This window comes from Pyrus communis, chromosome 6 (assembly GCF_041283825.1).
Source record: "Pyrus communis isolate YQ-2024b chromosome 6, ASM4128382v1, whole genome shotgun sequence".
Taxonomy (NCBI): Eukaryota; Viridiplantae; Streptophyta; class Magnoliopsida; order Rosales; family Rosaceae; genus Pyrus; species Pyrus communis.
Genome location: NC_142570.1, coordinates 23,833,138 through 23,845,720, shown reverse-complemented (window position 1 = coordinate 23,845,720; position 12,583 = coordinate 23,833,138). Strand labels below are relative to the sequence as shown.

At 38.4% G+C, this 12,583-nt stretch overlaps 1 protein-coding gene across 1 annotated transcript; it reads left to right on the top strand.

Annotated features, from left to right (window-relative positions):
* Positions 1 to 1,901: 1,901 nt before the first annotated feature.
* On the top strand, positions 1,902 to 12,513 carry EDA7 (embryo sac development arrest 7). Its single transcript, XM_068450293.2, has 18 exons — positions 1,902 to 2,139; positions 2,471 to 2,852; positions 3,090 to 3,243; positions 4,047 to 4,145; positions 4,292 to 4,383; positions 4,962 to 5,062; positions 5,752 to 5,842; positions 5,921 to 5,979; positions 6,125 to 6,245; positions 7,532 to 7,600; positions 8,793 to 8,845; positions 8,968 to 9,076; positions 9,204 to 9,374; positions 9,467 to 9,625; positions 10,043 to 10,138; positions 10,495 to 10,674; positions 11,350 to 11,555; positions 11,974 to 12,513. The coding sequence occupies exons 3-18, from the start codon at positions 3,111 to 3,113 to the stop codon at positions 12,344 to 12,346; spliced, it is 2,112 nt and encodes a 703-aa protein (XP_068306394.2). The 5' UTR covers positions 1,902 to 2,139; positions 2,471 to 2,852; positions 3,090 to 3,110; the 3' UTR covers positions 12,347 to 12,513.
* Positions 12,514 to 12,583: the final 70 nt, after the last annotated feature.

The following is a 12,583-nucleotide window of genomic DNA, read 5'->3' as shown; positions in this document are numbered from 1 at the left end:
AATTGACGGCGGTTCTGACAGATTATCACTAATGTAGGACCACCTCTGGTATTGTATAATTAGTACTTGTCATGCTGGACCTCACTTAGGCTACCTATACTCTGATTATGGTGTATCACACTTGAATATCGGGATTTACACTTATATTTGCTTAGTGTAAATTAGTTAGCTTGGTTCTTAGTTACTCGCATTTCTTTTTATCAATATCATTTTCGCACTGAGCACATGGTTACATCACTCTCACGTGACGCCCAACACGCCTTGATTTTGGTCGGGGTGTGTCATATATAGGCCTTCAATGATCCTTAAAAGCCCTGTGCTCAAGTATTCCACCACTTTTGCATATAATGAACCGAACATGTTGACATAGCTTGTTGGGTACTCCTTTGTTCTTCAGTTGACATGCAGTGGTGAAATGACATTCTTTCAGGCCTAATTGCATGGTTTCATGGACCAATGTGTACTGAGCGCCTTGTTTGGCCCTATTGAATCAAAGGTACGCATCTCGAGTAGCAGGTGTGACAACCTTTTACGTCATTTCATAGGCTGGATGGTGCCCACATGGCTTAGGGTTAGTGTCTAAGTAGGTCGGCTCTTGGGACTTCGTGCTATAATGTTGTCAATTTGCCAACTTGCCTAATGCGGTCGGAAAATACTTTATAAGAAGGTGCTTGACTTACTTGTTGAGAGTCAAACCATACCATTAAGCGGTCGTTTATAGTGCTCAAAGCTACTTCCTCCAATTCTTTTGGCCTGGTCGTGACATCCCACATCGCTCAGGGGAGTGATCCTTAAATGTATATTCCCATCCCTACCTAGCACGAGGCCTTTTGGGAGCTCAATGGCTTCGGGTTCCGTAGGAACTCCGAAGTTGAGCGAGAAGGAGGCTAGAGCAATCCCATGATGGGTGACCCACTGGGAAGTTGCTCGTGAGTTCCCAAAAACAAAACCGTGAGGGAATGGTAAGCCCAAAGCGGACAATATCGTGCTACGGTGGTGGAGCGGGCCCGGGAAGTGATCCGCCCAGGGCCGGGATGTGACAAATTGGTATCAGAGCCAATCCCTGGCCGGAAGTGTGCCGACGAGGACATCGGGCCCCTAAGGGGGGTGGATTGTGACATCCCACATCGCCCAGGGGAGTGATCCTTAAATGTATATTCCCATCCCTACCTAGCACGAGGCCTTTTGGGAGCTCACTGGCTTCGGGTTCCGTAGGAACTCCGAAGTTAAGCGAGAAGGAGGCTAGAGCAATCCCATGATGGGTGACCCACTGGAAAGTTGCTCGTGAGTTCCTAAAAACAAAACCGTGAGGGAATGGTAAGCCCAAAGCGGACAATATCGTGCTACGGTGGTGGAGCGGGCCCAGGAAGTGATCCGCCCAGGGGCGGAATGTGACAAATTGGTATCAGAGCCAATCCCTGGCCGGAAGTGTGCCGACGAGGACGTCGGGCCCCTAAGGGGGGTGGATTGTGACATCCCACATCGCCCAGGGGAGTGATCCTTAAATGTATATTCCCATCCCTACCTAGCACGAGGCCTTTTGAGAGCTCAATGGCTTCGGGTTCCGTAGGAACTCCGAAGTTAAGCGAGAAGGAGGCTAGAGCAATCCCATGATGGGTGACCCACTGGGAAGTTGCTCGTGAGTTCCCAAAAACAAAACCGTGAGAGAATGGTAAGCCCAAAGCGGACAATATCGTGCTATAGTGGTGGAGCGGGCCCGGGAAGTGATCCACCCCGGGCTGGGATGTGACATGGTCAGTGGTCCCCTTGTCTTGGTCTTCTTCCTTCCTTGGGCCTTATTTGGACCTTTCTCAAACTTGTATTATTTCATGAGTCCAAAAAGACCTAGTAGTAACACACTTACATGGTTACATCTCAAGATCCTATTTGATCTTCTACTTGAGCCTAACATTTTAACTCAAAAACCCTTGTAAGAGTATTTTCAAAAATTGATCTTAAGACGAATTTTAAATAGCTTTCTTGAAAACACTAACAAACCCACTCAGACTCAAAAACCAAAATAAAAAGAACACAAACCCACCCCTACAGAAATCGCCCCGGGGGGGGGGGGGCCGAAATCGCGCATGCGCCTGAAGGCCAAGTGAAAGAGAGGGGGTGGACGAACACTCGGAGTACGACGTCAGCCTGGTTTGGTACTGAGGTGAATCTGAAAAAAGCTAGGAGTTGTTTTTGTGTTTGGTAAACATTCAGCTTCAGCTTTTTTTCACAGTTTTGGATGAAAAAAAGCCAAAAGCAAGAAGCTGCAAAACCCAGCTTTGAAAAACCGGCTTTTTTTTCACATCTGTTTTACATAAAAGTTTACCAAATACTATAATACTGTTTTTTTTTTTTCCAAAAACACTTTTACAAAAAAGTTTACCAAACACTTTGCTGCTTTATTTCACAGCTGCTTATTCTCACAGCACATCAGAAGTAGTTTTTTTTTCAAAACACAACAATACCAAACCAGCCCGTCGTTCGGAAACCAGCCCAAAAAATGGAAAAATCAAATTGTGACCGCAAGATCTGAGGGGACGGTTTGGATTACATGAGCCGGACAAGTCCATGTTAAACAGGTACGGATAGGAGAATGGGTTATTTCCAGTTGGTTCCGGGTCAAATAGAAATGGGTCGGTTTGTGTTATAAACCCTAAACCCTCAACCAAAAAAACGTAGTGTTGTAATCGTCTGCTGCTCCGCACCACATCCCCACTCCGTAATAGAGACGAGCCGCTGTCCGTCTCTCCCTACTCTCTCTCTTTCTCCGCCGCGGCCACCGCCAGCCGTACCTCCTGTCACGAGTTCCTCCCATCTAACTATCCTCTCCAAACCACCACCGATTTAATCCCGAGGTATACACTTTTTGGTTTTTCATTTTTTTGTTTAAATTTTTATTTGTTTGATCGGTACAGGGTTTTGTATTTATAGTATTAATAGGAGAAATAACCTCAAAGAGTTGATATTTTGTATTTGATTTCTGAGTATTTTTGGTTTTTTTTTTTTTTAAGAATCACTATTTGGATTAATTATTGATGTTTTTTTTCTTGTATTTATTTATTTTTTGTTTGTTTATGCTTTCACTTTCTCAGAATCTCATTCCTTCCGGTTCCATGGCGTACGACGGAGGCAAACTCAAGTCGACCTCCATCAATGGTGTCAAGATGTACAGCGTTGCTTCCCAGCAACGCTCTCTCGCCACCTGGCTTAACCCTAAGAAACGTCGAGCTCTTCGCAAAGACCAAAGTACGTTTTTTATTTTTTTACTTAGATCTCGACTTCAGCTGCTAAATTTTGGATTTGTAAAATGATTTGAACATTATGGTGGAATCTGTGATCAGTAATTGGATGCTATAGAGCACTATATGTTTGTTTTCTCTTGTTTTTTGAAATTTTATATGTGCTTTACAAATTGAACATTTAAAATTTTTCAGTTTGGGTCTTTGGATTATACTGAACGTTGTCTAATTTGCGTGTGAAGATTGAATCCCTGTTAAAAGGAAAAATAACAATTCTTATAGAAAGATCCTCTGTTAATGAAATGTTTAATATTTATTATGTAAAATAAAACCTGTTTATAGTGATACTCTATGTGAGGATAACCTCTATTTAGTTATACACAATTTTGGTCCCAACTCGGGCCAATTATATATTGGAATAAACTCCACATTGTAATAAGTTATAATTTTCATAGGTCCCGTCTTAAGAAACTTGCTTCTACGTAGTGATAATTGTCAGTAAGACCTTCAACATGACCCTTCTACTTATCTTTCTAACCATACATACATACACGCACTAGCTAATTGAGATAAGGTGTTTCTTTTTTCCTAATGTCTATATCTTTAAAAGTTGACATACTTTACTATTATGTAGTACTTTGTATCCATAGAACTTTCTTTTTTGTTTTTGTGGACATCTTGGCCGCCCTTGTATTTTTAGTGTTTTGTGCAATTAAAATTTGTCTCAATTTCCAAAAAAAAATTAAAATAGAGATGCTTTTAGCACCAATTTTACGTAATGAGAGACTTTTATTCACTGTTTATTTTCAGACTATATGCAAAGAGTGGACTTGATCCAGGATCTGAGGTTTGAAACTGCAACGACCAAAATCAAGGCAACTCCTGATGGAGAGTTTCTAATTGCAGCAGGTGCTTTTAAAGTTACTTTCTGTCGTGTTTGGTATGTAGTTTTATTTTCACAATCTAAAGGGAATTCTGCACAGAATGTGTGTTTGTGTGTATGTTCGCAAAATACTAACTTTTCTTAATTACGTTTTTTTACTATTGAAATCCAGGTATTTACCCACCACAAGTCAAAGTTTATGAGCTGAGGGAACTTTCACTCAAGTTTGAAAGGCACTTGGACTCAGAGATAATTGATTTTCAGGTAGTTTAGTTTCACCAATTGGATTCATATCTGATGTAACAATGGTATTTGAAATACTTTTTCATGGTCTATTGCCACTCTGTCTTCGGCTTGCGCCGGTTTTATCAGTATTTTATCATTCAAGTTCTCCTATCCTGTAAATATTTCTCAAATTTTTTATTATATAATATTGTGCCATTGGTTGTTACTTTAACCTGCCTTACTGCTTGCAATGTCAGTCAGTCGTTCTTGTTCATTTCTATGGAATCCGATGAACTTGAAAAAAAGAAATCAATTAATTGTTCTTACAAGAGTTTTGAGTTTTATTAACTAGTAATGAAAATTGTAAGTTTTATTGGGTATTCTTTCTTAAGCAACTTAAGAACACCATGTGGGCTCAAACTATTTGATCTTTCAAGTGCAGCCCCTTTTCCCCCTTGGTTAAATACAGTTTCCTTTTAAATTGTTTTCTCCTGATGAAATCCACAGTTATTCAAGTTTGTATAGTTTCTATGTAACAATGACAGTATTGTGCTGTTCTTGAGATGTTCACTTGATGTTTGAAATAATACTGGCCTAACCTTTACTTGCTCATTTAGGTTTTGGCCGATGATTATTCAAAGCTTGCGTTTTTGTGTGCTGACCGTTCTGTTTATCTACATGCGAAATATGGAAAGCATTACAGTTTGCGGATTCCAAGGTTTCCCTTTGTGCTTTGTGCTTTGCTTATGTTTGTGGGCCATGCATGAAATGTTGTGTAAACCATGTATTTTCTTTGCCTTGCTTATGGTTTGTACTCTTGCAGATTCTGACAAAGTTTTTGTATTTAGATTAGTGTGTAGGTGCTTGTGTGCGTCTGCAAATGTCTTGGTGAAATTTTTAACATAGAACACACCACAAAATAGAGTGCCCTTTATTGTGTCACTCAAAATTTGAAATTTTGTAGTTTTCACTCCTTTATTATTCACATTGGAAAGTAAAGAAGATTAGCATGGGCTTATAAGGAGTTGGGCTACTCCCCCATTTCCTGGATGTGGGATTTACTCTCTACAGTCATCATGTTAGCACCATTTCTATCATCTAATGAGTTGGAAAACCACCAACTCATGAAAGAAAGTCTACCCATATATTAAAAATATGAAAAATAAATGTAAAATAAATACATAAAAATTTTTGCATCTATTTTTTTTTTTTGTTTTAAAACATAGTTTTGCATGTCTAGCATTTTTCCAAATATGTACTTTGTTTGTGCCCACTGCCCTCTTTATACGTAGATGAAAATTTTACCTCGACATTTCAAAAAAATTTCCTTGCAGAATAAGATAATCATACCAGTTATAAAGGTTTGGTATTCATTGTATAATGATTTTATTTAACTTGGGTGTACAGAATGGGACGGGATCTTGCATATGATTGCTGGTCTTGTGACTTGCTTTGTGCTGCCTCTTCTCCAGAATTATACAGGATTAATTTGGAACAGGTTTCTTGCTTTAATAGACTCCTTTGAATTCCCTTTAATTTATAAAGTCTGTCGATAACAGTTTTGAATTGTTTGCAGGGGCGATTCCTCTCTTCCCTTAGCACACAATCGCCTGCACTAAATATAGTTTCTCGGAGGTGGCTTGTTGATCTTTGTTTTCTTTCTATTATAGGTTCATTATATTCTGTAGTTATCAGACACATGCTGGATACCCTTATATAGCTATATTGGTTATTTTTCCTTAGCTGTCTAGGTTAAGGATATTTTGTTTTGAAATTTCAGCAAGCTTCATGGTCTTGTTGCTTGTGGTGGTGAGGATGGTGCCGTGGAATGTTTTGACTTGAGAATGAAATCTTCAGCTGGCAGGATTAATGCTGTCGCACCCGCTGGTGACTTTGACCAGGTAAGAGGCTTTTTATATATTTGTTAGAGTAAGTACTCTTTTCTACAGACAGAAGTGTACTTGGTTTCTGCAATGGAGTCAATGTCCTGGATAAGTGTGGGATAGTTATGGAGTGCAACAGTGGTTTGAGCTAGTGTGGTTTTGACTCATGGTTATCAGTATAATTATGACATGGGAAAAGTCTAGTCAGATTGGCATGAGTAATTCCCTTTATCCAGAAACCATTTTCTTGAGTCATCCTAGATGAATGGGTCAGGACACTGTCCAGCAAGCACAAAACAGACAAAAATGGACACTGTCCACTAAGCACAAAACAGAAGAATCCTCATACACCTCACTGTCATTCAAATTTCTCCTGAACCTTAAATTCCAATTCTTCCTCGAATTATATAATTAGATAAAGTAATTTGTTTCAATTCTAAGAATAGACATAGAAATGCATCTTTAATCACTTATTCACAAACTCTTGTGGGGCTAATATTCACAACTCTTGTGCAGGAAGCACCACGGCATTCTTTGCTATTTCCTCCTTTGTTTTATTTATATCATTCTTAACTTATTATTGTAAAAACCTGTTGAACCTTTGGCTTTTCAAAATGATATACCTTGTTTATATTTCATCTCTGCGGTGATTAATTTTTCACTCCAACCATTGGACAAGTCCACAAAGCAAGAAGTGTCCGTGTTCCGACAACCAAACGAATTGTAGGGGGATGGAAACTGAGATTGAGAGGCGAATCCCCCAACCATGTATCTTCCCAAAACATGATTCTTTCACCATTTCCGACAACAAAATGACAGTTCATAATAAATGAGTTGTAGCCATGGGTAAGGTCCTTCCATGGGCTACGACAAGTTCCGGTCAAAACAAAGTTGGAGTCCCACCCATTGGATGAAATCCCATATTTAATATTTATTACAGAATGCCGTAGTGCTTCCCGCACATAATGCAAACCTCCATAACCACTTAGCTAGAAGAGCTTTATTTCTAACCATCAAGTTTCCAACTGCCAAATCACCTCCAAATTTACTCTTGGAGGCCGTCTCCTAGTTTAAACCAAACCAAACCAAAATTCCCATTTGTAATTGGATTAAATGATTTGGTCGGTTAATGAGTCCAACGAACAGATGCGTGGCCGGGGAATAAAGTTTTCTGTTGCTCTCTATTCCACTTGCTAAGACATAGGCATTGGTGGTATTTTTATGTTTCTGCTGTTACTACATTTTCTCTTCAACTTTGAATCAGACATGGCTGTCCTTAATCTGACTTCCTCCTGGATTTGCAGGAAGTCACTGCATTAGAGTTTGATGAAAAAACGGGTTTCCAATTGGCTGTTGGAAGCAGTGGTGGAAAGGTATTATGTCAATTTTCTTTTTACTAAAAAGTTATCCTATAATTTCACATTTTTGTGATGATATAGCTTCAATTTAATTTAATTATGCATGTTATCAGAAGTTGAGAACTGTGCCATATTTTTCATTGCTAACAATGCAATATCTACTGCAGTTTTCTTCAGTTGTGATTCAAAAAATGTAATTTGAACAATTGTTTGGTTCTGTATATCTGTATTTGCATGGGTAGGCTTGACAATCATATAATTGTTTAAGACAGCCACTTGTTTCCGTGACACGTAAGGACAGGGAAACTTGAGATAAACTAGTGGCTCTTGAAAGGGTGACCAGTACTCTTTCAAGTGAAAAACAAAAGCACTAACCAACTTAGAAGCTAATCGGCACTGTTTGTCAAATTATCAACAATGTTTCATAAACCTTTCTCTTATTGAGAAGTGAATTGTCTTCTTTTTGTCTGCACAAGGTGAACATATTTTTTTGTTTCTTAATATTGTAATCCTTGAGAGAGTGCATAATTATTTGTCCAAATCGATATGGTCTTGACGTGATGGGATGGTGATTTTTCATTGGCAAAAACATTAGCATTGAAGAGAAAACGAGGTAATCATCTCTGATTAAAAAAGGTAATCAATATTCAAGATAAGAGATAACTTGCCAAGCATAAGGTAGGTATTGATTTTACATGGTAAAGTCTTTAGGTGTCAAATTACATCTTTAGAGTTCCTAAATATATTAATGTGGAACTTCAGTTTTCTGGATCCATGTACCAATCACTCTATAAAGGGGCTACTTTGTGATCTTTAAAAATAGTGTTAAAGTGATTAATGGTGGTGTATGTGAGGCATATGTTTGGAGTAATGCTGGATTTTTTCTGATTTCTATGCTGGAAAAACTTTGGTGTGATGCCAAAGGCTGGAGTGAGTCAGGATCTCTTCTTATTGTCCTACCTTGTAATCTGTGTCTGTATCCTAGTTTTGGCATCACCATTTCTTATTTTATTGCATATCTGGTTTCCATATTCGAGAAACATTGTTTGCTTTCCCATTAAGTTGTAAAGACCTGTCTGAGGCATGCCCAATGTTCAAAAAAGAATTCAACTTTCATTTTACATTTTGGTTGCTATAGATTGAATCCAAATCCTTTCTCTCATATGTCCACAGAAATCTAATTTCGATCGTGTGGTTGAATTTGCAGGTGTTCATCTATGACTTGCGCTCATCACATCCTATACAGGTTAAGGATCACATGTGAGTATTACCTCCTTCTGTTTTTTTTTTTTTTTTTTAATTTTTTATTATTAGAACACCGAGGGAGTCTGAATTGTTTCTTTTTATAACTTGCTGTTGAAAACCCTGTCGTTGGTGTATAGGTATGGTAGCCCGATATTAGACATTAAATGGCATCAAACTCTAAACTCTGAGGGGCCAAAGTTGATTACCACTGATAATCATATTGTTAGAATATGGGATCCTGACACGGTAAGAAATTATATTTTAACACACATTATTTATTTATTTTTATTTTACGGCGTAGATGTTTTTATATTATGTTTGGGGTTGATGTTGGATTTTATAGTTTTGCTAAGTAGATTCCCATTGTCTGCAGGGTGAAGGCATGACCAGCATTGAGCCAACGGCTGGCACAATTAATGATATTTGTACATTCCCTGGCAGTGGGTTGATGTTGCTTGCTCTGGACTGCAGTCAGATTCCATCTTATTTTATACCTGAACTTGGACCTGCTCCGAATTGGTGTTCTTACCTGCAAAACCTTACTGTGGGTTTATTTTACATCTTTCCTACATTGATTTAGTTTCATCTCGTTTGAGGTCTTCAGTTATATTCTAATGTTCGAGTTCTTTTTTACAGGAGGAGCTAGAGGAGGGTGAACAGACTACCATTTATGATGATTTCAAATTTTTGACAAAAGAAGACCTCGAGAGGTTGAAGTTGACTGGTCTCATTGGGACCAGTCTACTTCGAGCTTACATGCATGGGTTTTTTATTGATTATCGGTTATATAAAAAGGTTAGCCTTCCTTTTGTAAGTATGTATTTTTTTAGCAATTGGTGCCATGATTGCTACAAGAAACAAAACAATTCGTATCATTCATTGTGTATAGCCTCCTCTGTCTTTCATTTACAGTTAGGTTGAAACATTTTTTAGGGAGAAGCGAATCCAGGGACATATATGGAAAACATGAAAAGAGATCACACGGGCAAATTGTTGGTTATAGATATTATTTTGAAATGCATGTTTCCGGCAGTTAAAGGATTTAGTGAGCTAATGTGTTTAAGTTAGGGTTAGTGTTTAAATCTTGTGTCAGTAATAAATGCATATCTTCATAGTCATTGACGTTCTCCATGCTCGATTAGGGTATTTCTTTGATTACTTTTAGTTATTGTACAAAGTTTGCATTATTTTATAGTATATACATTCTGGCAGGCAAAAGCTTTGGCAGAGCCTTTTGATTATACTGAATACAGAGAACAGCGGAAACGAGAGATGCTAGAGAAAGAACTTGCAGGAGAGCGAATTACGGTTAGCTATTCTCATCTATGATTATTTATTTTTGTATATATATGGTCTATTTAGACACGTGCCTGGCATTAATTTCTATGTATTCCAAGAAATTCTCTCTCGTGACCAAGGAAATCACAATATATAAGGATTTCTGATTCTGCATGTTAAAATTCTTCAAAGCTCTATATTATTTGCATATACTATGTCTACATCCATTATTCCTTGAGGATGGTTTTTAATGAGAAGTTTGAAACTGGTATCCTCTACGGTTTGTGCTATTTTCTAGCTGCGATAAAACTTTTGCAACTTAACCTTTTTTGTGAGTCTTTCTTCAAAGTATTTCAACTAGGCATGACTTCCATTTTTTACTGCAGATTAAGAGGAAATTGCCCAAGGTCAATCGAACTCTTGCAAAGAGTATTCTTGATAATGAAGATGCAGAGAACGAAATTAATGTTGATGACAATGAGACTAAGAAGCCAGCCAAGAAAAAGAAGGCACTTGCTAGTGATATTCTCAAAGACGAGCGGTTTGGAAAAATGTTTGAAAATGAGGTAATATAATCTCAACCTGTCTCATGTAGAAAAAGAGCAAGTATTTAAAACAGAAGTTTGTTATCACAGTTCACCATCCTTCCTCTATAATTTTTCTATACTAATTTCACCAAACTTTTCCCTAATTGGTTTCTGCGTTTATATGATTGTAGCATAGAATGTGCTAGATTTTGTGGATCTATACATTTTACGTGTCAATGACGACTTATAATGTGGGTTTGATGCTTGATAGTATGTTAGAATTTGTGTTGTTCAATCGGTCACCTTGTTTTCGCCATTGATGCACTATGTGCAGAGGCACAAGCAAAGTTTGATAGCCTTTTCTTTTTCCCCTCTTTTTTTTTTTTTCCGCCATTGATGCACCATGTGCAGATGCACAAGCAAAGTTTGATTGCCTTTTCTTCTCTTTTTTTCCTTTCAATTTGTATGGGAACTAGACCTCTTATACGGCTATACCTATGGGTTTGGCTTTGCTGCATCCTGACTTGCACTGTTTTGTTCTGTTTAGTTTAGTGGACTGCTGGATATATTCTGTATAGCTCCATTTCTGTTTATGATGTCCTTTCATTTAAAAGAAAGAAAAAATTGATGAGAAGCTAGGGCCTACTCTTGCACCACGTTCATTAATTTTCTTGATCCCTAACAGTTATAATGCTTTCTATGAGATGTGTCCAGGATTTTGAAATTGATGAGTTCTCGCAAGAGTATAGGGCTCTACACCCTATGCCTTCTACGAAGCAGCCATCTTTGGTAGAGGAACATTTCAGACCTTCCATGGAGGATAATGATCCGGACTTGAGTGATTCTGATGCCTCAGCGACATCTTTGGATGAGCCTGGCCATGAAAACAGTAAACTGAGAATGAAGGGACGAACTCCAAGGTGAGGGTTTCTTGTTCTTTTGTTGACGTTTGCCATAACATTTATTTACTGATTACAGTACATCCAAGCTCCCTTGGTTTTGTGAAATCTAACCTCTTCTGTTTAGAACTCATTCTTTCCTGCCTTCTACAAGGGATTACACAATACCTTAGTGTTGGACATGGAGATTTTGCTTATAAAGTGGGTTTGAATCATACGAGTATTGGCTATGGTGTTAAAAATATCATAATGATCAGACACGGAGGAATTTAGCTAGTTTTGGTGGCTTAAACCCATGTCAAAAGTCATTAATCTGATTTATTTATTTTTTCTTAAGCTAACACTATCAATTTCTGTGTATTTTTGTGTGAGTTTGTGATTTGGAGTTTTCAATCTTGAACTTGAGTTATTAACTATCTGTTTGTTGAAAATTCTATAGATTGTATGAAGTTAAGGATGAGCGGCATGCAGAAGCATTCTTGAATCGCGAGTCTTTTGCAAACGAGGAATCACTTCCACTGGGGGAGAGGGTGGCAGCCCTCAGAGATGATCGGCGAGTTTCTGCCATCCCGAATGATGTTAAGCTTGGACCTGGAGGTTCGCGTGAGATTTCTTTTAGGGCTAGAAGCAACTCTAAGTACAAAGAGGATGAGGATGACGAACACCGTGGAAAGAGGAGGGGAGTCCAATCATTAGGACTAAAACCAAATGGGCCTGGATTTGGAGGCCGAGGAGGAAGAGGAGGAAGAGGAGGCCGAGGAAGAGGAGGGGGAGGAGGGCATCGCGGAAGAGGAAGAAGAGGTGGCCGGTAAACATTTCAAGCATTGTATGAATGATTTTGTTTCTTGTTCGACCAAGGATGCACTCAACATTGAGCCATAGAGTTGTGCATTTATACAACTTTGCCATTCCGGGGACTTTATGATGTGCTACGGAATCAGTCGTTCTTTAACCCCAATTTTTACTGATTGCTGTTTCATTTTTGTTGTTCAGGCCGTAGGGATCAGGGAGAATGCTGTTTACACAAATCAAAAATAAAAATACGAGGG